A 25,171-nucleotide genomic window follows, 5' to 3' on the forward strand; every position below is an offset into this window, starting at 1 on the left:
TAGTAAGCTTCATCCACCATCTTTCATAACATGCATGAATTCAGTCATTTGGTTTAGATGGTTATATGAGCAAGACATGCCAAAGTATTTTTTCACAGGAATTTAAATATTAGCTTATTCCTTCTAAATTACAAAGTATTTTAATTATGTCCCTAAAAGAGAGAAATGAGATAAATTATGGCCCAAAAAATTTCCCTTGTTAGTACCAGGGGGAGTGGATAATATCCTCTCTCTTTTATTTTTTACCTAGTTCTTAAATGATTTATTTAAGTCCTAGGAGATTGAGATCACTTGTATATATCATATATGTAATTTGTTGCGGTTTTTAATTTACGGTGTATATGGACACATATCATGATTCCATGAAAATGAATTACGTGTCCTAATAAAGTAAAATTATGTATAGAAGAAGGAAAGAATTATGTTGAACTCTCCAACATTAGAAGAAAATCCTTTTGTTTTTTGTTTTCTTCTTTTTAGGAATTTTTTTTTTCTCTAGATTATACAATTAAGTCACACATTGAGGAAAGCGATCAGGGGAATTTTTTTTATGATAATGGATTTTGTGTGTTTCAAAGAAAAATGTTATCGGTAACTGTAGCGGCACAAGCAATTTTATCACTACAAATCTATTGCGACCAAACTATAGAGATGAATTAGAGAGTGACTTTTTCCTCGTTATAAGCTTTTTACGATGATCCCTGACTATTGTGTCTAGGAAAGTCCTCCCTAAAACCATTTTCTGTTATTAATAACAATTAGGAAATTTATACTTAAAGACTAGTTAGTTTGGTGGTACTAGACTGCTAAAGCTTTGGCTAGGATGAGGCTCGGAGGAAATTGCAAGTTCGATTCTGCATTGTATATTAAAGAGTATTTAGAAAAATATTTTAATTGAAACTAAAAGAGGAATAATAATACTAACAATAATAATAATAGTAACAGTAATAGTAATAATAATAATAAAAGAAACTAAAAAAGAAAGTAATCAAGTATATATTAACAAACAAGAATACATACACGATAACGACATCACTAGCAATTAAATGTATGACATACTCAAAAGGATGATGAATAGTATTGTTAATGAAGAACTTCCAATAACCCACAAAATAATTATGCTAGTATAAAATAAATGCTTGCATGTTTTTATTATCAGGGAAACTTTTGCATCCTATTCTTCTAATATTTAGCGATAACTAAGTATACAATATTAAAATTTTAAAAAACATTGAAAAGTATCACAATCGACGTGAATCATTCTACTATTCTACACCTTCACGTTTTTTATATGACGATGAATTTGAGTCCATCAGCAATGGCACATAAACATAATAGTACTAATTTTCAATATGAAACAATTAAGAACATGTTTAGTTTATGGATTAGAATCATGTGATTAGAACTATTTTCAATTTACGTGTATTTTTTGTGAGAGAAAATACTATAGCGAACCATGAATCATGATTTAAATCATGGTTTGAATCCTCCAACCAAACGTCTCCTAAGATAACTTAATATGTCGAGACATTATAAAATTTCATAATCTTTTGTATTTTTATTTTTGTTTAGATATTCAAGTGAGGAATTTGATAGAGGGATGCCACGATGTGCTAGTTATTTATTATATATATATATCAGTTATTTCCTCTCAAACTTTATTTAAAATTCTCTAAAAAAAAAAAGTGGCATATATATATATATATATATGAATAGGATTTGGTTTCAAAGTATTGCCGAACTAACTTCAGCGTTTTGGGGGAAAATACTAAAAACTGCCAGTGCAAGATTAATTTGTAGCAAAAGAGAAAAACTATCATCTTTTCCCCACTCCTTTTTTTTCCACATTTAATTAAAAATCCAAGAAGTTCCTTCTAAATTGACATACACATCTCTATATTTTATATTGGCATGCATTTTAAATTCTCAAGTGTGGAGCAATCCAAAAAAAAAAAAAAAAAAAAAGCGTGGGAAACCATATATATGCAGGTGGGTAGTAAATATCTATATACCTACAAAGTTATTCCTTTGTCTTACGTATCTTCTATCTTCTATATGTATATCTATTCAATTTGTAACCAACAATTTGATATCGAGCATACACAACACAACCGCCAAATAGAAAGAAAATGTACATATATATATGTACATATATATATACTTACCCGAATTAAATGAAACCAACAACGTTGATCTTTAAATAATGATTTTGATATGAATTTTGATCTGTCGAAATATAAGATATATATCATTGACAATTAGAGAAGGAAACAAAGTTAAAGGATAAGCTATATAATCATAATTGTGCCAAACGTAAAGTGTGCATTTATTAGTTTGGAGAAGGTGCAAGGTATAAATATATGTATACATGAGAGTATGACACTGGACTGTGACGTGAAGCCAATGAGAGCCCAACAATGGCCTAAATTTACGTAGAAAAAGGCATATTTGTAGTCCTCCTCGACCATTCCATATTAGACCTAAACAATTAGAAGCACAAGAAAATAATGATTTGTGGAAATAAGGAATCCCAATAGTGAAAGATATGTGGCTCCGTTCTTTTTGCTGATTCGAGTTTAGAATTCAAGTTTTGCTACAGTAAAAAGCTCTCAGAAACAGTCACATCTAACTTTTTTGCTACAGTAAAAAGCTTTCACACAACATCACATCTCAACTCGAATTAAAAACTCGAATTAGCGAACCGAACGGGAGTCTTTGATCGCACGCTTTGGTTTTTAATTTGTTTATTTGTTTTGATAAGAGTTAGCGTAAGCATATTAATTATAATATATAAGAATCAATGTCCCAGCCCTAGTTATATACTATTGAGATTTTTTAGTCTAAAAGTGCAGAAACAAAAAATAAAAAAGGAAAAAATGTCCATGTGAAAATTGCTGAAATATTTATGAATTTGAGTAGCTAGTCACGCAAGAGTTTCTAGGGGGTTAGATGAGATTTTTACTTTATTTTTCTTGAAAAGGGGGTTAAGATGAATTGCAAGTCATACCATGTATGTATATTCTCTACTATCTAAGTTACGACATATTTGGGATATTTAGATTTACCTTTTATGATATTTTTAAGGCATAATTGTTTTATTTTACTGTATTTTATATCTGATAAGAGTACTATTAATTAGATTTCCTAACCAAGTGGAAAAAAAGAGAAAAAAAATGTGATATTCACAATAATTGAAAAGATTTTCCCACATTGAATCTTATCTATTATTCCTTCATTTATAGAAGCACCCTAATTGAAAGAAGGAAATTAATTAATTCCTTTAGATATCATACATTATTTGATATTAAAAATCATAATATTATTCACTTTAATTTTTGAGTTTTGCTTCTTCTTCTTCTTCTTGGTGGGGGGAGAGTTGCATGAAGAGTTTTGTTAATGTCTGTTTTATCAATTCTTTTGGTCATTTTTGGAAACATAAACATTTTAAGCCACTCGGGTAGCGACTATTTTTAAAGGATTGAAAAAATATATTTGTTCTCAACAAACAAATACAACTTTCCCTGAAAAAAGGAAAACAATTATAACTTAATTAAATCCATCACTTTTTTCTCTCTGAATAAAAGTAAGTTAAACTAAAGGATTTTTCTAATTTCAACTGTCAGATTTACATAAAAAACTATATGTTCTGCATATTTTTTTTAATATGATATGATTTTAACTAGATTCAATGGTCAGAAATTAAACTTTATTGATAGAATGATCTATCGGAGAAACTCTTTTAAATTAAAAGTATAAATATATAAGTGGGGAAGATACATATACACAAAGATAAGAGAAACAAATATAGGAAAGAGTGAAGAGCGAATTAGTAAATGAAAAATACTCCTCGTGGTTGACTATGAGAAAATCATGATTAAAAGTGGGGATGCATAATTTTATTTCAATTTGGAGTACAAAACTTTTTAAATTGAATCAAATACTTAATTACAAGTAGCAATTTAACATTTCTTACTGCGATCGCAGACTTACTATAGCGGTAAATCCATACCTAAACTGTAAGTACATCTTCTGAAGTTTGAATCCCAACACTAATTGTAAACAATAACAATAGTCCTTGTTAATAAATTCTTATTTCAGTACCACATTTACCCCAACAGGTCTCTATCTGTTCAAAACTTCATCTCCCACATTAGGATTTTCTTTTCAATCTAAAATGAGAGCCTTTAGCCCCAAAAGAAATTAGATAACTCAGTGTGCTAATTATTTATTATTTATGTCAATTAATCTTTCGAATCATGCAAAAGCTTTTGTTAAAAGGTAGCAAGAATAAAGGTAAACAGAAATAAAGTTGAGAGGGGAGAAATAGACATCAAATGGTGACTACATACGGTTTTACGAAAGAAAAAGAAAGAAATAATCGAAATATTAACAAACTAAGAAGATTGAAGAAATATACAATCTATAAAAATTTAAAATTAGAAAACCCCCTCACTACCACTATGAGAATCCAATCCATTCCCGCGACCAGTGACGGAGCCATAATTTATTAGTAGGAAGGGCCATTTTTTTAATCAAGATTATACTAACCTGTATATATATGTAACATTTTTTATTTATTAAATGTAAAGAACTATTAATTTAAGGAGGGCAAGTCTAATTTATACACATACTACTAGCCATTAGCCAACGTTGACAAACATTTCTTACTACGTCACTGTTTGTAACTACTTATAAATAAGGTGTCAATTAATTACTAGTACGAAACTTACAATAAAATTTGACACACGATCATCATGACCCTTTGTGAGATCACAATACAAAACATGTTCCTTGTATGCATTGATTTACCATTATTATTATTATTATTATTATTATTTTGAAGTTTTATACATTTTTAGTTTTCTGAGTTCCAGGACGCAATTGATGAACTTCATGATATCAATATCTAGGGTTTTCATTCATTTTCCTTTCGTGAGACTCAGATACGTTTTGTACATATGCCGTCTTTGCTTTTCTTTGAAGCCAAACAAACCGGAATATTTTGTCTGTCTATACCTATATGAATATATATATATATATATAACGTGTATATATATAGGATTGTATATATATACACATTATATATAGGATTTTGATTCCATCCAGCTGGATGGTTTAGCCCCTATGTGGCAAGTGCTTAGGATTTTAATGGGCTGTTAAATATAGGTAAATGATTGGTGTGATTGGTTGTTAAAGAATTTTTAGTACTTTTTTAACTTTTGCAACCGGTTGTAGCAGGTGGGCAGTGTCATTTGACTTCACATTGTAATAAAATTATCTTGTTTTAAGAGGATTGGTCAGTAATGTCACATATGTTTGATGAGTTGTGTTAATTTATTTTGTTACTGATGGGTTTTTATCAAATGTTAACGTAACTTTTGTGGTAAAAAAACATAACAATGGTCCTTTTCAACGTAACTTTCTATACAAATTGTTCAATTGCAACGTAATTTTCTGTTAATTTTTAAGATGTGTGTGGAATAATTTTTACATTTGCATATTAAATAACTTGCACCTTATGCATATGCATTTGAATGAAGCATTTTGGATTATTATTTTTTTTGGGAAAATTTCATATTGGTATCATGTATTTTAACGTGTGATCATATATATTTAATACCCTACGTTTTCAATAATTTGGAATTGGTATCCTGTCCTTTGAGTTTCTTACTTCTTTTTTTTGCAATGTGTGTATATGTTTTTTCCCGCTCAATCAGTTTTTTTTTTTTTTTTTTCTTTTTCCCTTCAGCCCATTTATTCTCTTCTTATATGCAAGGCTAAACGAATTAACAAATCAAATGACGTTATTGAGAGTGCATATTTGTCTTTTTTTTTTCCATTCGATTGGTAGATGAATATTGGACATTCCCGCTAATTAATTATCTAATGAATGAGGCTGTGCCTTTTTTTTTTTTTTTTTTTTTTCTTTTAGGGAAACTGTGCCTGAGTTACTAACAAATAATTATGTAAAAGTAAATTATCAGAATATAAACCTCAATGCATAATTTCAAAATTTGGATCATGGATACTAATCTGTTATACATGTTAATATACACTGATTATGAAAAAGAAAAAAAAAGGAATAATTTTCATGGATGGAGGGAGAAGCGAAAAACCTCGGAAGGAAAGTTAAGAAAAGTCAGTTGGTGATTGCACATGTGGAAGAGTGAAGGAGACAAACAAAACATAAACTAAGAGTCCATTTGGTTCATAGATTAGAACCATTTTCAATTTACGTGTATTTTTTATGAGAGAAAATACTATAACGAACCATGAATCATGATTCGAATTAAAGAACAAATTCTCCAACCAAACGTGCTCTAAGTGTCGTTTTTGTCATTTTATTTGTATTAGGGATTTAACCAGTTATTGGCTGAAGCAGGTGACTGTGAAATATTTTACCTTTCAATTAATCTTATCCGTCCATTGTCATTTAAACACTCAAAATCAACCGTATGGAGAGAATCAATACCTTATATATACACATTATATATATATATATATATATATATATATATATTAGCCTCTCTATCTAAAATCTACCTCTCCACCATATTAAATGAGTCTGAGCTACACAGGCTCTGCATGGCCAAGGCTCATTTACTACGTTCATGCCTCTCTCGAATTCCCCCGATTCTCTCCCCTTGGTTTTCACATTATTTACCAAAACCACATCATCAATTCCCATCTCTCTCTCTCTCTCTCTCAACAATACTCATTGAATAAAATATTCCCTCCTGGCAAGAAAAATGAAACCACCCACGCGCGCCTCGCCGCGGTGGGACCCACTTGTCCTACAGATCAAACAGTAATATTTGTGTTTTTTTATTGGAGCGCGTGTAAAACCGCGTGGAACTCGGCCTCGCTCGTGTTTGTCTTTTGGCCTCGGAAATGCCATTGGCTAAGACCTTCGGGACACAGTACGGACGGAAGTCAAACGCCGCGTTTCGTTCGATGAAAATAAAACGCCCAAGCAGCAGCGCATTAGCCAATGACGCTACCATCACTAGGACAAGGAGGGAACGTCAAGTGGGTCCTACTATGACTCCTCATCAAAAGTCAATCTTTTTCTTTTTTTTTTTTTGTAAAAAATATTTTTTATTTTTTGTCATTATTTTTTTTTTCACTTAAAAGTTATTACTAAAAGGCAATTGGGGTTAACAGGTGCAATGTTTACTCCTTATCTTTGGGATATATATTTTTTCCTACTATTTCGAAAAGTTTTATTAAATTTACATAATTTAAAATTTAGAACTGATGTAATTTGACGGTGTGCAATATAGGCATTGTGAATGATTTGACAGAACTTTTACTTTTATTTTTAGTCAGAAAAAAATATGAAATGTTGTGGATTTTTAGTGATTATTTGAAACCAAAATTTCAAAAGAATTTAATAAGTCGAAATGATTTTAAATTTTCTTATAACAATAAAAATATTAAATGTGTTTTGTAACGTTGTGTTGAAACTCTAATATAAGTTTCAAAATTGATTCAGAGGAGCTTTTTTAGAAGTCATCTTTTATGGCTTTAATTTGGAAGCTTTTCTTACAAATCATCCAAAAGTGGGTTTTGGAATCATAAAACCAAAAACAACTTTAAAACTCCAACAAACAACTCCAATATCTAGAAGGTTATTTTCATTTTGTGAGGGCTAGCTACCCTGAGGTTTCTAAATTTATAATTTTATAGCATCTCTAATTTAATATTGTCTTTCTTCACATAAAATCTAACATAAGAATGGCACGTGATGATTTTTTTTATTTTGTAAAAAAAAAAAATGATGAAATCATTAAAAATAGATTTTAAAAAAGAATTAAAAAAAAAAAAAAATCATATATGTTTTTTTTTTTTTTTAAAGAAAAGAATATGGTACTCAATCGAGATCTGATTATTTCTCTTTTCGAATAACTTTTGTTAAATCTATATTTTTACCATTTTATCTATCTTAAAGTCTTCATGTGTCATTTAAGTGTCACAATTTATTTAAAAAATATACAATTTATTAACAGTGCCAAATGTGTATATCACATAAACATCAGGGGACATTTGGGAGAGTCAAAATAAGACAAGTACATATCATAAAACAACAATTTAGGGGTCATTAGGATGAAAAACATGCAAGACAAAAGGAGCTTGAAATTGCACATGTGCCTGGGCAATTTGATCGCCTCTGCAGTCTAATTCAAACTTTTTTTTTAGACTACGGAAGATATGTGGTTGATAGAAAATCTTAATGGCAATGGTTACTGTTGGATCTTTCAAGCTCCATCTTAAAGGGTTAACTTAATTTTGTAGGGATATACATTAGTGTTGTGAACGTTGTCTTTGCTGTGATTGTGAATGACACATTTTTCTTTTTCTTTAGAGGGTCTATAATTTCTAATCATGTGCATTCTTTTGGAATGTTGTTGGTGGTTCTGTTTCTGCAGTTCAGATCAGATGTATTTGCTTATAAATTAGTTGAGTTTGCATTTTCCAATTAGACTTGCTCTATTAATTAGGTTCTTGGTATACAGCTGGTTTTATACTATGGAAGTTTTTGTTCTTCTTTTTTTTTTTTTTTTTTTTTTTTTTTTTTTTTTTTTTAAGGGAGAACCCAAAAAAATTATAAAATTTTTTTTTTTTTTTTTTTTTTTTTTTTTTTGGCTTTTAAGAGTGAAACCCTAGAAACTCTAGAAACCCCCTAGAAACCCTAGAAACTCTAGAAACCCTAGCTAGAAACCCCCTAGAAACCCTAGAAAGATTAAGGACGAAGAAGTATCACGATATTTATATTTCTAAATTTTTGTATCTCATAATTATTATAGAGTAAAACAAAACAAGTGACTTTTAAAAGGTAATTATCTAAGAATCTATATTGATTTTATTATCAGAACAAGATAAATTTTGTGGTTGTAGGCATAATATAGTAGTAATTCCATAACAAGTGTTCAAATCCCTTCCAATTTTTTTTAAAGGATATATTTTATTTATCTAATATACGCAGTTTATTAATATAATTGGTTATCTCTCCCTTATTGCCGAAAAGGTAAGTGACTCCATTTTGGTATATAAATTTGATATTATTTGTTGTTTTGTAAGATTTGTATGAAAACTCTTACAAAACAGCAAATAATACTCCTTAAAAGAAAAAAAAATAAAAAAACAACAAATAATGCCAAAATCATTTAATTTAGGACAAAGAAACACACAAATAAGGAAACCATTTTTCTGGCAAAGACCTTTTCTCTTCTGTCATTTTGTGGTTAAAAGGTTGACTTCGGTCTTTCTCATATTTAGAGCAGAACACTTTGAAATTGGACGGATTCTTTTAAACTCAGCGTTTGACCGATATCAATATTAAACAAATACACAGTCTCACCGTATATTATAGTGCAGTGGTGGCACCCGATCTTTTTTTCTCTTTGTGAAATTTTAAAAGGAGCCAATTAATCCACGAGATGGCAGCTCATCATTCACAACATGGTCCCACGTATATCCAACGGTACACGTATATCCAACGGTTATGTACACTTCATGGTTTACAGCCATCTTTCTGTTTCTTCAAAATTAATAAATGCCTCCTCAAAAAAAAAAAAAAAAAAAAAAAAAAAAAAAAAATTTTTTTAAAAACCCAGTCATTTCTTAAGAACCCAATTAAGACGTGGCGGCATCACTATTGATTTTAATTGCCATCCACCACAAGCATTGCTTTCCGCTTTCCTTAAAGGTAATGCCCACTGCCCATAAATTCAAGGAATAAATTAGACTAAGATTTTGCATTCAATAATTGTTCCCACCATAGTATAATTAAAGCCAATGCTCTAAAATATCACCAATTTGGATTAATAAATGCATGATGATCTTCGGCGTTAATTCTTTTCTTTTCATTTTTTTTTTGTTTTTACTCAATGGTATTTTTAACATGACTAGCTAATACTTCTTTCCTTTATGCAACCCTTAAGTTGTAGACTTTGTGCCCATCCTTACATTTATTTATCTATGTACTTTTATATGAAGGAGTAAGTGTTATAATAGGCACGTTTGGCTTTGTTTTTTTTTTTTTTTTTTTTTTTTTTTTTTTTTTTTAAGTTTTTTCTGACGTTTCGAGACCAAAAGATATTTCTAGCTAGGAGTGCTTCGTTAATCATTAGTCTTTTGAAAGAGCAAAGTTTTTTTTTTTTTTTTTTTTTTTTTCCCAAGCTCAAACGCTGCTATTGAAAGTATTTAGATTGTTTTTCAAAGAGTCTCTAACCCTCCATAAAAGCTTACAGTCAAAAAATGCAAAATATGACTTCTGATAAAGACTTTAAAAAACTTGTATCTAATCTTTAATAAAACTTTCACAATCTAATTTTTTTTATTGCTTGTAGGAAAATTTAAACATCATTTTTGTCCCAATAAGGTTTCAAAATTTTTGATCCAATCAGTACTAAAGCTTTTACGACTAAAATTTGAAACTTGTAGCAATGTTTTCATAAGATTTTATAAATTTATAATTGTAATATTTTTATTGTTTATTGTAAAATTTAAATGTCATATTTGTCCCATCAAGCGCTGTTAAATTGAGAATAGGAGTGTTCAAAAAAACCGCCAAACCACGAAAATCGTCCAATCCAAATCAAACCGAACCAAATCGTTAATTATTTTTGGATTATTAGGTAATTTGGTCGGTTTTTTAATCTAATTTTTTTTGGGTGGTTTGATTTGTGGTTTGAACTCCTTAAATTGCTTAAACCGTCCAATAATCCACCCAAAAGTATACATATATAATTTTTATTTTTAAAATATTTTTATGCTTATTTTAGTTTTTATTGGTCATAATAAAGGTTCTACACTTATAAAATACACCATATCATATTTTTGTTGGTTGTATTAAAACTTTGAATGGTGAACTTTTAGACCTTTGCTTTTTTTGAGTTATATCGTAAGCTTGAATCTTATTTTTATTTTTATAGATTAATGATTTTATAATTTTTATGAATTATTAAAACTCAAACCACCTAAACAATTTATGAGTGATTTGGTGTAATTTGATTTTTGTTAAAATTATCAAACCGTCCAAAGAAATTTTTATTTTTAATTTGGTTGATGCTTTTTTCTTTTTAAAAAAAAAAAAAAAACCGCCCAAACCGCGGGAACACCCCTAATTGAGGAATTAAAGTTAACTGAAAAGTTGACTCTAAAAAGCGATAGGCAAAGGCAATGCCAGCGTGTTATCTAACAACTTTGATGAATTACACAAACTCTTACCAATAATTCTAGTTAAAAGCAGACTTGATACTAGGTTTAGTGAGTTCGGAGTTAAGAGAATTTTAATATAATGCTGTTTACATATTATATATATATATATATATATATATATATAATGACCAGCTGTGTGTTTATGACAGCGAAGGCAATAGAGAGTTGGTCATAGTGTGGCATGGTGGTGGGGCGCATGGTGGCGCCACACATAATCGGTGGTTGGAACCGTGACGTCTTGCAGGAATAGCCGTGGCCTTGGGATGGTCATTCGTTACAGGATATTTAAGTAATGTGTATATATACACACTCACACGCATATATAACTATATATATGTGTACATATATATATACGGAAGGTAAGTAAAGATTTTGATGTTGGAGCTTATTTGTACACGAAAAATATAATTGCGAAGAGAAGATATATACGTGCTAAAATGTCCATAAGGACATGAAATTAAATTCACGGTAGAAATATTGGGGCTAGGATTGCACCCAAGAATGGAAGACAAAAATTAAATTAAAGAGATCAGAGAGAAAAGAGCAATTGTAAGCGCAAAAAAGGTGAAAACATGCATGAAATTGTATTTTACCCGCATACCCACTAGCTATATAGGCTGCGTAATTATATGTGTATGTGAATTTATTTACTAAAATTTATTTTCAGTACGATCAATTTGAATAGTTATTCTAGAAAAAGAAAAAAATAAGTCAATATTGTTCCAAGTTCGAGGGATGACATGGGACAAAAAGGACAAGAACGTAAGCAGGTCTAACGCCCGCTCGAAGAGGATTTTATAATAATATTGTGACCACCTATGTGGTGCAATTTAAACCACTAGTCCTTGTCCTTGCAATTATATATACAGTGACTTGATTCACTAATAATTTTCAGTTTTTCCTGCTTTAATAATTAACATTTTTCAGATGTACTCTTTGATCTTGGTCAGATTTTGTGAGCTAATTTTCATTTTTGTTGTTCGTATGTTTATTTGAGTAATTATAGGAAATGAATTTCTGATTCATAGATTTCATGTTTTATTCTATTGCAGCAACCAAGATGTATTCATTGCATGATGCCTTGGCCAAAAAATAAAAAATAAAAAACCTTTTTCTAATTGTTCTTTACTGCAAAAACTTGTCTCTCTCTTTCATTTTGTGGATATATACATGGCTATTTAAAGGATAAACCTTATTGGACTTTTCCAGTTAATTTATGAAGATCGAATTAAAAAATAATGAAATGTTTATTCTGATATAGGCACGAACTTTAACCTGGAAATATTAAGAGTAGAATAGATCAATTAGCTAGAATGAGAATCTTGTCTCTCGTGGGATCTCAAAAATATTAAGCATTAATCTGTATATAATTAAGAAAAGTATGGAATTGAGTTCTTTAATTTCTCAACGTATACCTTTCGTCCCACATCATGAATTCAATTGGTTCAATTTATGCTGTACAAAACAAAAGCTTAGTTATTTCTGTCCTAAATAATTCTCATTACCCAATTAACACAAATAGGAATGATATATCGATTTCTTTGGTATAGCAATATTTTGAGTTGTGCCCATCTTGATGCCACAATTGAACACCGAACTGTCTATCAATGTTGAGCGAGTCCCGCCAAAACCCACCTGTCCATTTCCTAATTTCATGTAGTGTAGGCCCCAAATTGTGTGTGATGATCATGTCAGGACCATATGTTGTCGTATTGAGAGTCTCTTGTTGCTGTCATATTGCCATCCCTCAGGGCAAAGGCCACCTCTCCCTGCCTCTCTCTCTCTCTCTCTCTCTCTATATATATATATATACACACACACACACACACACACACACACACACACACATATAGGTCATCGTTGGCTTGTTGAAATAGTCATCCATATATCTTGGCCAGCTATATACGTACATATGCGAGTACATAGGATCATATACATGTAATATTTTATATATATAGATATATATATATGTATATATATTATATGGGCAGAAAACTGTGGAAGGTAACAGTTAGCAATATCCTCTTAATTGAAGAGACGATGGGGTCAAAGCAGGAGGCAAATGAGACGTCGTCAATGGTCCTTCAGGCCAATTAGTTAGTTAGTGAGACACTCGGAAAGAGTAGTAGTAGTACTACTCCACCGGCGCAATTGAAGGTTTCGCTTAATTCTTTCATTTAATTTCCTTTTTGTCACCTCCAAGCCCTTGGCCGCTACCGTTGTTAAATAAATTCCAAGCCGCCTTATGAATATAGTTAAGGTCAAACTTAAAGTTATACTAACTCTTACGTATTGTTATGAAGAAAAGGTCAAACTATGTATTTATATACTCATTTTCTTTAGCCAATTTATGTACTTTTCTACGTGATATATACATCATATATATATATATATATATATATATATATATCGCTCGCTTCTTGCCCCTTTTAATATTGCTTTGGTGATAAGCTCAATTGGAGACATTTTCCACACTTTTTCCCCTTTTCCCTTTCATTCAATTCGGTGTGTTTTGTCAACCTTGACTTGTTGAGACGGTCCGAAAAGCAGATTGCTCAAGAAAATTTTTGCAAAAGAGACATCTATTGGAAAGTCATGGTCCTCATGGATCATGGAAACTCATTGAATAGTTTGTTGACGTTTACAAGCTAGGCCATTAGCTAGGTCTTGATAAATGAATATTCGTTCACTCCACGCCATCAATTGATTATGCATTAAGCATGATTTGTTCATTGATTCCCTAAAAAAGTTTGATTACTCATGATGAGTGCCACACAATCCAATAGATGGAAATCCAGTTAAGAAGGATGTCAAGAGGCAATAGTTGGCAGCTTGCTAATTAATTTGAACCAGTGTCTACTGTCTCGAGTAGAGATGTCAATCGTGCTATTCAAGTCCAACTCAGGCCGTTTAAATTAGACTCATACGTGTCTCATGTTGTGCTTAAGCCAACCCTTTTAGTTATCTTTTCGTATTGGGTCTTTAGCCCATTTAATTTTTGTGGTGTTGGGTCGTGTCCTTAACGTGCTTGAACTGTGCTCGTGCCTCTATGCACGCTTTTTATCATGCTCTTGATATGCATTTGTTTTGCCAAATAGCAAATTTAATTAAATAAAAAGTAAATTTATAATAAATACAAGAAAATAAGCATTGAACATAATAAAAATATTAAAATCTTAACAAAAGAAAGCACGCCATTAATAAAAAAAAATGCCTCATTAAAAAATTTTACTAGCAAAACCCATTAGGATAAAGTATTGGTAAAGAAAGAAGAGTGCAATTATAAGTCTTATAAAGAAATGCATAATTAAAATTTATACTTCATGTTCACTAGTTAGGGCCCATATCGTGCTTTTGACGTGTCGTGTCGGCTGCTTAGTGTGTTTCGTGTCCAAAAGTTTAGCCCATTTAATATTTGTATCGTGCTATGTTGTACTCACTTTTTAACGTGTCATGCTCGTGTTGACCTGTCAAACCCAATCCATTTTAACATCACTAGTCTTGAGTAAAAGGTGAAAGAAACTCAAGTCCCACATTATTTAACTACAAGAACAAAAACCAACTTATAAAAACATTAGATTACTCCTGCATATACAATAATTATTTTTACTATATATCTTTCCATATGCCACTTATATTTTAAATTTGTGCTACTTAAGATTATCTTTTTATACTGTTTTAATAAAAGTTATGTTTTTACTATGCCACTTTGATGGTATAAGTATTAGTTAGTACTATTTTGAGTAGTAATTTTGATTTTCTTTCTTGACCTTTTAGAATGGAAGTCTAGTCTTTAAAAAGTATAAATTTCGTCATATTATTGCTTATACACACATATATACACATATATAGAAATGTTTAGTAAACTGAAAAACTAGTTCATTTTTCCTTTTAAAAAATAACTTAATCATAAATGAGAAGGCAGTATTTTGATTAAATTAAAATTTAACTTATTTTTGGTGTGAATAAGTTTCATTAATTTTTACATAAATAGTTTTGTGGTTAACATACCTTCTCTTAGAGCGCTCATGCACAGTAGAACAAGTAGAACCACAACCAAAGATTATCCCAAGACAATAAATAATTATACCACACAAACACAACCAATTTATGCATGCACAATATGCCACGTTAGTTCGGTAATTTGTAATGGCCATGCTCATTTGTGAGAGATTCACAATTTAATATGAAAGAACGTAATTTATATATTTTCATGGTAGATATCACACTCAAAAGAACATTTCAACATTTTTTTAAAAAAAGTTTTGATTAAGAAAAAGAAAAAGAAACAAAAAACTGTTTTCAGTAATCGACATAATACCATTTGGCTTCACCAATAGTTTTCTTTTCCTTATCCTGCTTTTTGTTTTTGGCTAATTAATTGGCTCCTGCTTGCACTTTTTTTTTTTTTTTTTTATAGTTCAAATAGACAATTGACTCCTAATTAATAACTTTATATGCAGCCACATGTATTATTTATTATATACACACCTCCTTGCTATCACGCTGAATAAATGAGACTTAACAAACGAATTATATGTGAAAATTGCAAGGCTTTATCCTTAGGAACTTAGAAATATGTCACATGAAGATTAAATTTATTGATCCTTTAATGTCTTAGATACTTCTTTAAATGCATTTTCTCAGAATATTGGTATTGTTGGTGGATGATTATTTATTATGATCTTCTTTTATCAATTCCATTTATTCAAGAAGTTGGTAGGAGACAAGAAACTTTTTCATACATACCCTTCTGAATAACAACACTCGAGCTTAAATGAAGAAAGGGCTTCTGCATAAATCTTTATTTTCATTTTCGTAAGCATTAAATGTGTAGATCATGTAATTAAAAGGCACTGTTCGGCTTTAAGGAAATGTAATTTAATGCATAATTGCGAATATTAGCTAGATAGGACAAAGAAAATTCAAGCTACAAAGTGGGACCAAACCAGATTAATTATAGGATATTTGTTTCTCTATATGTTCTATTTTCTGTGGTTTGGCTAGAGCGAATGAGATATGCGGATGTTAACAATTTCTCTGCTAACTTTCATTTTTGTTTTTGGACGTGATCGGCAGAGAAAATAATTTTATGTCAAAACTAAAGGCTACCCTTATCCTAAAAAAGAAAAGAGACTATAAACACACGTATATATGTGTATTATTTATATAATTATCCAAAAGCTCTTGAATTTTGTCTTTTTTTTGGGCTCCACATATAACAAAAATTAAATAGTGAACCTTATTTATAACATAATTTTTGAAATGTTACAAGAATAACAAAATTTGATATATATATATATATAATGAAAAATGTAATATCATTATTAATTACTATCTTATTTTTGCTATTTTTGTAATATTTTAAAAATTTGTACTAAATTTCAACTTAAACTGTAGAATTTTACCACGTATGCCTCGTTCACTTCGCGGATTCGAATTTTTAATTCGAGTTGAGATGTGACATTTTCTGAGAGCTTTTCACTGTAGCACAAAAAGTTAATGTGATATTTTCTGAGAGCTTTTTACTGTAGAAACTTAAAATTGAAAATTCAAATCGGTGAAATGAACGAGGTCGTAATGTAATGTAATTGTCTGTCTGTTTGTCTCTCTCTTTTGTTTTTTGTTTTTCGTTTTTTTGTTTTTGTTTTTTGTTTTTCTGCTTGTTGTGGTCACCTATTGGCCCAAGGTCATGATTCGTCGCTTGGGCTTTTGTCCAAGCAATTCCACAGGCCAACAAAAGTGTCTTCGAAATAAACAGCCATATATGAAAGGGAAACTTAGAATATGTCCCTAAATTGCAAATTGTATTACAGGTTAATTTGGTGCTTTGTTTGTGTCACTTGACTACTACACTATCCACCTTTTTATCAACATTTTTTTTTTTTTTTTTGCAACTCTAACTCAAATCGTAGCTTATTTTTGGAAATCTCTCTTTGTATTTCTCCCTCCATGAGGTTATGGCATCTAAACCCAAGATATACTTCGCCATGGACCATGTCTATGACAATGAGTAGTTCTCAAATTAATATCGCTGAAAGATTGTTGAAGGAGGATGTCGGATCGTCAATTTCTACAATGACCTTTGTTATGGGGGAAAATATGGCGGACACGTGGAGGGAGGACAACATGACACGTGGCCTCAACCTCTCCTCGCAAAGCAACAACCCTCGACGTCTGGGACCCCCTTCCCTCCCGGCGAGGGGAGCCCGAGTAAGAGGCCCGACTTGGAGCGTTTCGACAGGTCGTACTGTCGACCTTACAACGTAGAAATCTACCGCCTAGAAGAACAATTGGGCTAAACACCACTGGCGACGAGGGAAATGCTCCTTGGGGGAAAGCTTGACGTGGCAATCTGCGTAAGGGATGTCCGCAGTACAGGCATTAAATGCAAACTCTTAAACCGCCCCTACAGGGGACAGAAAAGGGTTACAGCTGTGCACAGAACCGTAATAGGAGACTAATTGACTGAGTGAATAGTGTGCAAGAAGTGATTAGTGGGCTACGGGCTGGGCCTAGAAAGGCATATCACTTGAGTGCCTATTCAGCCTACCAGAGGAAACCCCTCCAACGAAGGAAGCTCAGCTATAAAGGGAGAGGAACCTCATGCGGAAAGGAGGTTGATCTTTTCCAAGAGAACGAGAACGAAAGAGCATATTGTAAATTGTAACATTCTCAAGAAGGAATAACAAACCACAGTGGATGTAGCTCTTCATTTTATAAGAGTGAACCACTATAAATCTTGTGTGTTTTCTTACTTTAAGTATTTTTTCTTGTATTGCTTACTGCACAAAGAATACCACAAGCACATCAAATTCTTACACATAACCTATACCTAAACTTTCACATATAATTTCAATTAAAGTCAGTAACCTGACGGAAAACTTGGAGGTAATCCGGCTTGTTTTTGTTGACAAAAATTCACCGTCAACAACCTTCATCGTCGATTTCGGCCTCAGTACGCCTTTTCTAGGCGTCTCATGGCGCTTCAGGCCTCCATAATCGTCGTCGATGATCTCAAAAATTTTAATGTTTATGCTCGTGGAGTGTGAATGTTACTCAAAACCGTCGCTATAATGGATGTGTATGGAAGGAGAGAAATTAAGAGTGAGAGAGAGTTGTGGAAAAGTATAAGTATCAAAAACCGATGAAAAAAAAAAAAGTATAATTAGTTGTTGTCCTTATTTAAGGAACCTCCATCAATTATCCATTTTTTGACTTGTCCCAAAATGATTTTTTATTATTTGTTGGTAACAAACGAACAAACTACACATTGTTTTCAGACAACAGAAATTACACCAAATAGCATTGTCTTGAAACTGATGGAAAAATGATATTTTTGTCGTAGGGTATGAAAAATTACCCTACAAATATATGACCAAATCTTATGTTTACAAACATTAGATTATGGTAGAGTAATGAAAAGGGGAAAAAAAAAAAAGAAAAAAAAAAGAAAAGAGCTAGCAGGTTATTCAAAAAGTGTTAAAATAGAGATTTATCTGAAATTTTGGCTCAAATAAGAATCGTAATGAACATAGTATTCTCTAACTCATAAGCAGAGAATATAACCTTTTTTTTTTTTTTCGCAAGTTGTTGTTTGCATTAATAATTACATTTAAATATGGACTAGATATCCCGTAAAATTTTGATTCCCAAATATTGTCAATCAATTTCATTATAATATATATATTTTTTTTTAAAAAAACAAAATACTTTTTAACTGATTTTTTTCTTTACTTTAACATTTAATCTTATATGTTGCATCATACATAACATAGTTGGTTAAACACTATTTGAGATATTAAAAATTGGACATATGATCTGAAACTCTTAGGATAAACACACAAACAAGAAGAAGGATACGGAAGGAGGAAAAGAAAAAAAAAAGATACAATTTCCCCACAGCAAGATGAAATGATCAGTTTCATCTGATTGGCTACAGTAGAGTCAACGGAGTCGCTATTGACTTCAGAATTCTGGATATATATGGCGTGATTTAATGAAAACGACATAATATTTGTTCTAAAGATCTCAAGTACTAGCTGAAGTTCAAGAGAGTTAACTAGAAATATTCATTAGTCTTGTTATAAAAGGTTTTTAATGGCAAAATATATTTTCTAGGATGATTTGGTTCAAGAACGTTAGCCAGGGTCAAATGAATTATATAGGCTTCAATATCTGCTAGTGGAGCACAACAATGAAGTTAGAATTATATATAATACTTGAAACTCAATCTATATTCTTAAGGAGTAAACCAAACTAAAGATTCAGCATTTGCGATACCGATTCCAAAAAGATACGCACTTGACTTGGTAGATAGGCTTTCACCTCCATTGAAGATCGAAGACATTTCGGGGACGTTTGGAAAGGGGATTCGTGCCCTAATTCGAATAATGGTTCGTGACTTGTTACAGTATATTCTCTCATAAAAAACACACATAGAATGAGAATGATTCTGAATCCATGAACCAAACGTCTCATAACGAACATGGTTGTGTTCGGATCACTTTATTAACCTAACCTAACCCCCAATACAAAACTAACAATCCTCTATTCAATATTTGGGCTCCCTTCACTCTCTCTCTCTTGAGGCCCTGTATGGATTGGGACCTAACAATAATAGGGTCAATTTTAGCACTAAAAATTACATGAAATGATCATTTTTTAACTCCATGTTTAAAATATATATATCTCTTTTATTAAACCATCTTATCCATCTATCTATTTTATGGTCATTCAGATAACATCATTTTAAATATATTATTTTTTGTGTGGATGGTTATGAATTTGTATAACTAACTTTAAAGGCGGTTAACAAAGAATAGAAATGTCATTACAGATTATTTTACAGACTCATGTACAGATATCACAACTTATGAGACATTCTTTTTTTTTTTTTTTTTCATCTATTGCATAATAGACATATATGTAATTAATCAAAGAAATAATGGTACTTCTATAATAGAAATTATCCTTTTTTTTTCTTACGAATAGAAACTGTAATATTTAATCTTTGGATTAATTTTTCAACCGGATTGATATGTGGATACAAAATCGTTCCAATCATAAGTTAAATCGTTAAATAATTAATTGAATATCTAAAATAATAATGTTTACAGGTAAGAGAAAATGGCAATTTCTACATTAAAATTTTCAAAAAAATAAAAAAATTTAAAAAATAACACATAATTTGACTTTTTTAAATCAGTACTATCACATCAGATTCTTTTATTGATTATAGTAATTATAGACAATACTCATGGTAATTGCTTATGTTATAAAATAATCAAAAGTATTGTTATCTTTAAAAATATTTTCACACTAATAACAATAAGCAATGGAATCAGGTCTACCTTACCGCTGAATTTCACTCATTTATTGTAATTGGTTGAATGGTGAGTCCTAACATAGAAAATGGCTCCTAATGTCGTGTTAAAATCCCATTTGGAACCAAAAAGGTCAACCCCCCCTATCTCCCTCTATTAATCTCTATTATTTATATTTTTCTCTGCACGTCTCTCTCTCTCTCTCTCTCTCTCTCTCTCTCTCTCTCTCTCTCTCTCTCTCTCTCTCTCTCTCTCTATATGAGCCTTGGTTTTCTGTTGCAACGGCGGGTTTTAACTTCCACAACTCTAAACCCTGGGACCCACTTCCAGATTCTACAATTATGGGTGCCCTTTTTCTTCATTCCTTGTTCATCATCCTTCAGTTATAAAACCACTCTTTAGAAATTAAACAAACACCCTTTAATATTTTTTTTTATCTCTCTCTTCTCTTCTTCTTCTTCTTCTTCTTTCTTCTTTCTCCATTCCTTGATTGATATTATTGATGGAGAACTACTCTTATAGCTCATCCATGGGAAAACCGGTTGCTCGTAAACCGGCCGCAGAGGATAATTGCAGTGCTGAAGAGAGTGGTTGGACAGCTTATTTTCAAGATTTCTCCAACAATATTAATAACGACAACAACAACAATAATGCGGATGATGATGAAGATGATAATATTGTTGAAGAAAGTTTCTGTACAAATATTAGCTCTTCTTTGGTTTCTGATGCTGCTTCTTACGCTGCATGGAAATTATCTCCCACCAGAAGAAAAAACTCTCCTCAACATCATCATCACGAGACTCCAAAAAAGCTGAGTTTCAAGAAAACAAGAGCCAAAGAGATTTCTCAAGACGATTCTTTAGAAGACACTGCTAGCTCCCCAGTTAATAGCCCCAAGGTTGGATGATATATTATTGAATATATATATTATTATTATTATAATATTGTCCCTTTTCTTAATTTTTTTTTTTTTTTTTTTTTTTTTTTTTGGGGGGGGTTTTTTTTTTTTTTTTTTTTTTTTTTTGCTGAAATAGGGGTGGTGGGATTATATTGGTTATATTCTTTAAATTTTGGTCTCTTACAAATTTTGATGGATCAAAATAATATAGGTTGGTGATCTGAAAGCGGTTGATATGAAAGCCAAACAGAGAGATGATCTTATTGATGATTCTCTGGTATAATATGTAAACTTGTGTTTATAATTCTTTTTATTCTAGAGAAAAAAGATGAAGTTTTCTACTTATGCATGTTGTGGACGAAGGAATTGATGGTTCCAGAAAAATTAAAAGTTTTGCGGTTATATATTCTTTTAATTTTATATTATTTTTTAGGGAAAAAGAGGTACATCAGAGTACTATTCAGAACTGCAGCCAGAAGAAAGGAGGACAGTGGATTTCAATGGAGAAAACGACTGTTTAGACCTGAAGAAAAGAGGGTTGTGCTTGGTTCCTTTGTCCATGTTAGTGAATTATCTTGGATAATTAATCTCAATATATCTTTAATCTCTTTGTAGTCTCTCTCTCTCTCTCTCTCTCTCTCTCTATGTGATCCATGTAACGAACCTTATGAACATGTACAAAAATTAAGAAATTCTTGTCAATATATGTTGTTGTTTAATAATTATTCCGAGTTACTATTAATTCTCATGAATATTATTGTTCAATCTATATTCCATATTGTCTAATCAGAAGACAGAAACTATAAGTGGCAAGGTGGAACAGAGCATGTGAAGGTCATTTTCATATTTGACAGCGGTTATACCATATATATAGATAACAACAAACACGAAATTAAATTAATCAAGGAACATTCAGAATTTAAATAAACAAATAATCTTGGAACATTCATGTAACGAGCAAGATCAGCCCTAGTGCCTATAGATATACCGTATATATATATATAGGCATATCATGATGTGATAAACATATGTAATATGCCATTACGTGTAAACGTAGTAGATACCTCCTTTTTATATCACTTAATAAATAAATTTATTACAATATAGTAAAGTAGTTTTAGACAACAAAGTCATTGGTACATGAACTTGGAAAACCAGTGCAGAATTATAAATAGAGCAACTTGACGTCTTTTTAGTGACTAGCTAATTAACAATGAAGGATTTCCTATAAAAGTTGGTGCGGACTGCGGGGACATTCTCCTTGAAATTAGTTGTTCTTCAAAGCTATATATATATATATATATATGTCTATTGAATACTCCATCGCACCTCTATTGCATTACATGAAGATCCTACTACCTTATGCTCTCCATCGCATATATCCCAACAACCTCGAGGTCTCCCCGTGTCTTTGGATGGAAGGTCCACCTCGAGCATTCACGGAATTTTTTCCACCATCGCGACCTGGGGCCCACACCTTCATTCGGCACATCGGATTCATCTCGTACATACACTTGGCAACATCTGGGTTCTAGCTCTGATACCACTTGTTCGGACCATAGGCTCCATTATAAGAGATTGGGGTTCCAACTCAAAAGATTAACCTATTGAGTGGAGTAGCTCACTTCATTATAAACCTATCATAGCTCCCAATTAGAATTGTTTCAATGTAGAACTTTGTTGGCACCTCTAACATATATATACACACACTCTATATAGAGATAACAAATTAAATAATAAAATAGAAGAGTATCTCTTACACTACGGGGAGGAGCTACATTAATTATGCCCGGGGAAGTTGCCCCTCGCACAATGGCTTCTTATATTTTTGTTTCCAAAAAAAAAAAAATAATAATATTTTTTTACTAGTTTGTCCTCCTAAATTTTCCTAAGCCTAGATATTCTTCCTTTTCTTAACAAAGATTATTTAGCTTTACCCAAGTTTTGATTTTTAAGCATACTCATAGAATAAATCAAAAAATCAACTATATATACTAGTATGTAAATTTGTAATTCAATTAAACAGTGAATTAAATTCTAGTGCAAGCTTAGTTGGAAGAAGAATAAAGAATTAGATACAAATGGATAAAAGGAAGAGAGAACATTTAAGAAAATGTAATTTAGGCTGTAACCTTAGTTCAAAGTTTTAATTTGAAAAAAAAAAATCTTGCATTGCTACAATGGTGAACACTAGTAATATTACTGAAAGAAATCAATAATTAGAAATGTTAATTAAGCTAGTCAAATAATGCCGACTTTAATATATCAACCCAACCTGCATAAAACATGCAAGTAATTTCCCTTAGTACATGAATATGCTATTTAATATATATATATATATATATATATTAAATGCTTAGAAATTATTGAAACATTATTGAAAAACTGGTATGATCAGAATCAAACCTGAAACCTAAGGCATGTAATTAATTTTCTTTGTACCCTCAGAGTTATAAACAATATAATATAGAAATAAAAAAAAAGGGAAAAGTAGATTGATTGGTTTGAATAATATTAATTCATCTCCAACATCTTGCAGGCCATTCAATTGAAAAAAAATACGCAAAAAGGACTGCAATGGAAGACCCCTCCATGTGCAAGAGCATTTAAGGCAGGTGACGCAGTACAGAAGAGTTTTGCACAGATTTATATATATATGAGACAATATTCAGCTAAATTTCCTCCAATATTTAAAGTATATATTTTTTGGGTTGACTCTTTCTGTGCACCACATTCCCTCTAGACCTTTTTGTTAATTCAAATAATTCTGATTCTCTATCTAATTAAATATTAAGAACAAATTCGATAAGATGCTGACGATGTATTTATATATGCTTCTTCTTGTTGAAAATAGCCAAACGAAAATTTCTTGATGTAATAATCTCAACAGAAAAACTTCAACTTAATAATTAGTAAGATATTAGTTTCTTCACTTAATTAATTATTTGCCTAAGGGTACTTGAGAAGGTAAAATATGTGCAACAATAATATTGTTTCTTGTGAACCATTGAATATTCTAAAGTGTGTGTGTGTGTTTGTGTGTGTGTGTGTGTGTGTGTGTGTGTACGTGTACGGGTATCTGTACCGTAGAAACAATTTATTTTCTTCTGTTTTTTTTTTTTTTTTTTTTTTTTTTTTAAAAATTTTTTTTTTTTTTTTATTTCTTTTCTTAGAACCAAAGGAGGCATTCTTATTAATTGTTATTTAATGAATGCAGAAGATAAATGTCTGAAAAATTGTGTGATGGAAAACACCTTTTCCTAAAAGGGTGTCAATAGCTTTTTTTTTTTTTTTCTTTCTTTTTTTCTCCTTTTCCCTGATGGATTAACATAATTAATTCTATAGTGTTAGGTACAAATTTTTTTTTTTTTTTTTTGACAAAGTAGCTACAAATATTGTTGAATACATGAAAATAAACAATGGAAGTAGCTAAGAAAGGACTAAGCAAGAATATCTTATATCATATATATAGAAGTGATGTTAATTTCTTATAAAGAATTTAATCCCACTTTTATGTGCTAAATGAGCTTTTCCTATAATTTCTTGCACATGTGGCCCGCCACTCTATGATAGTTCAATTCCTAAATAATTATAGTTACCATTTTAAGATGAAATTTGGCCATGGAAGTAACCCGAATTCTCATCATGTTCTCAGTGAAAACTCAATTTTTTGAATTAGCTCTTCATATATATATATACACGTGCTCTGAATGTAAAACTTTCA

General features: G+C 31.0%; 1 protein-coding gene across 1 annotated transcript; it reads left to right on the forward strand.

Moving 5' to 3' along the window:
- Positions 1-20,994: 20,994 nt before the first annotated feature.
- On the forward strand, positions 20,995-22,088 carry LOC21401228 (vascular-related unknown protein 1). Its single transcript, XM_010111216.2, has 3 exons — positions 20,995-21,447; positions 21,659-21,724; positions 21,881-22,088. Exons 1-3 carry the CDS (start codon positions 21,052-21,054, stop codon positions 22,028-22,030), a joined length of 612 nt encoding a protein of 203 aa, XP_010109518.2. The 5' UTR covers positions 20,995-21,051; the 3' UTR covers positions 22,031-22,088.
- Positions 22,089-25,171: the final 3,083 nt, after the last annotated feature.

This window comes from Morus notabilis, unplaced genomic scaffold, assembly GCF_000414095.1.
Source record: "Morus notabilis unplaced genomic scaffold, ASM41409v2 Scaffold199, whole genome shotgun sequence".
NCBI lineage: Eukaryota > Viridiplantae > Streptophyta > Magnoliopsida > Rosales > Moraceae > Morus > Morus notabilis.

Bases quoted from the DNA above. Each gene is read 5' to 3' on its own strand.
- LOC21401228 (XM_010111216.2), top strand. From the start codon at position 21,052: ATGGAGAACTACTCTTATAGCTCATCCATGGGAAAACCGGTTGCTCGT. The intron at 21,448-21,658 runs GTTGGATGATAT...AAAATAATATAG, and splicing joins CCCCAGTTAATAGCCCCAAG to GTTGGTGATCTGAAAGCGGT. The intron at 21,725-21,880 runs GTATAATATGTA...ATTATTTTTTAG, and splicing joins ATCTTATTGATGATTCTCTG to GGAAAAAGAGGTACATCAGA.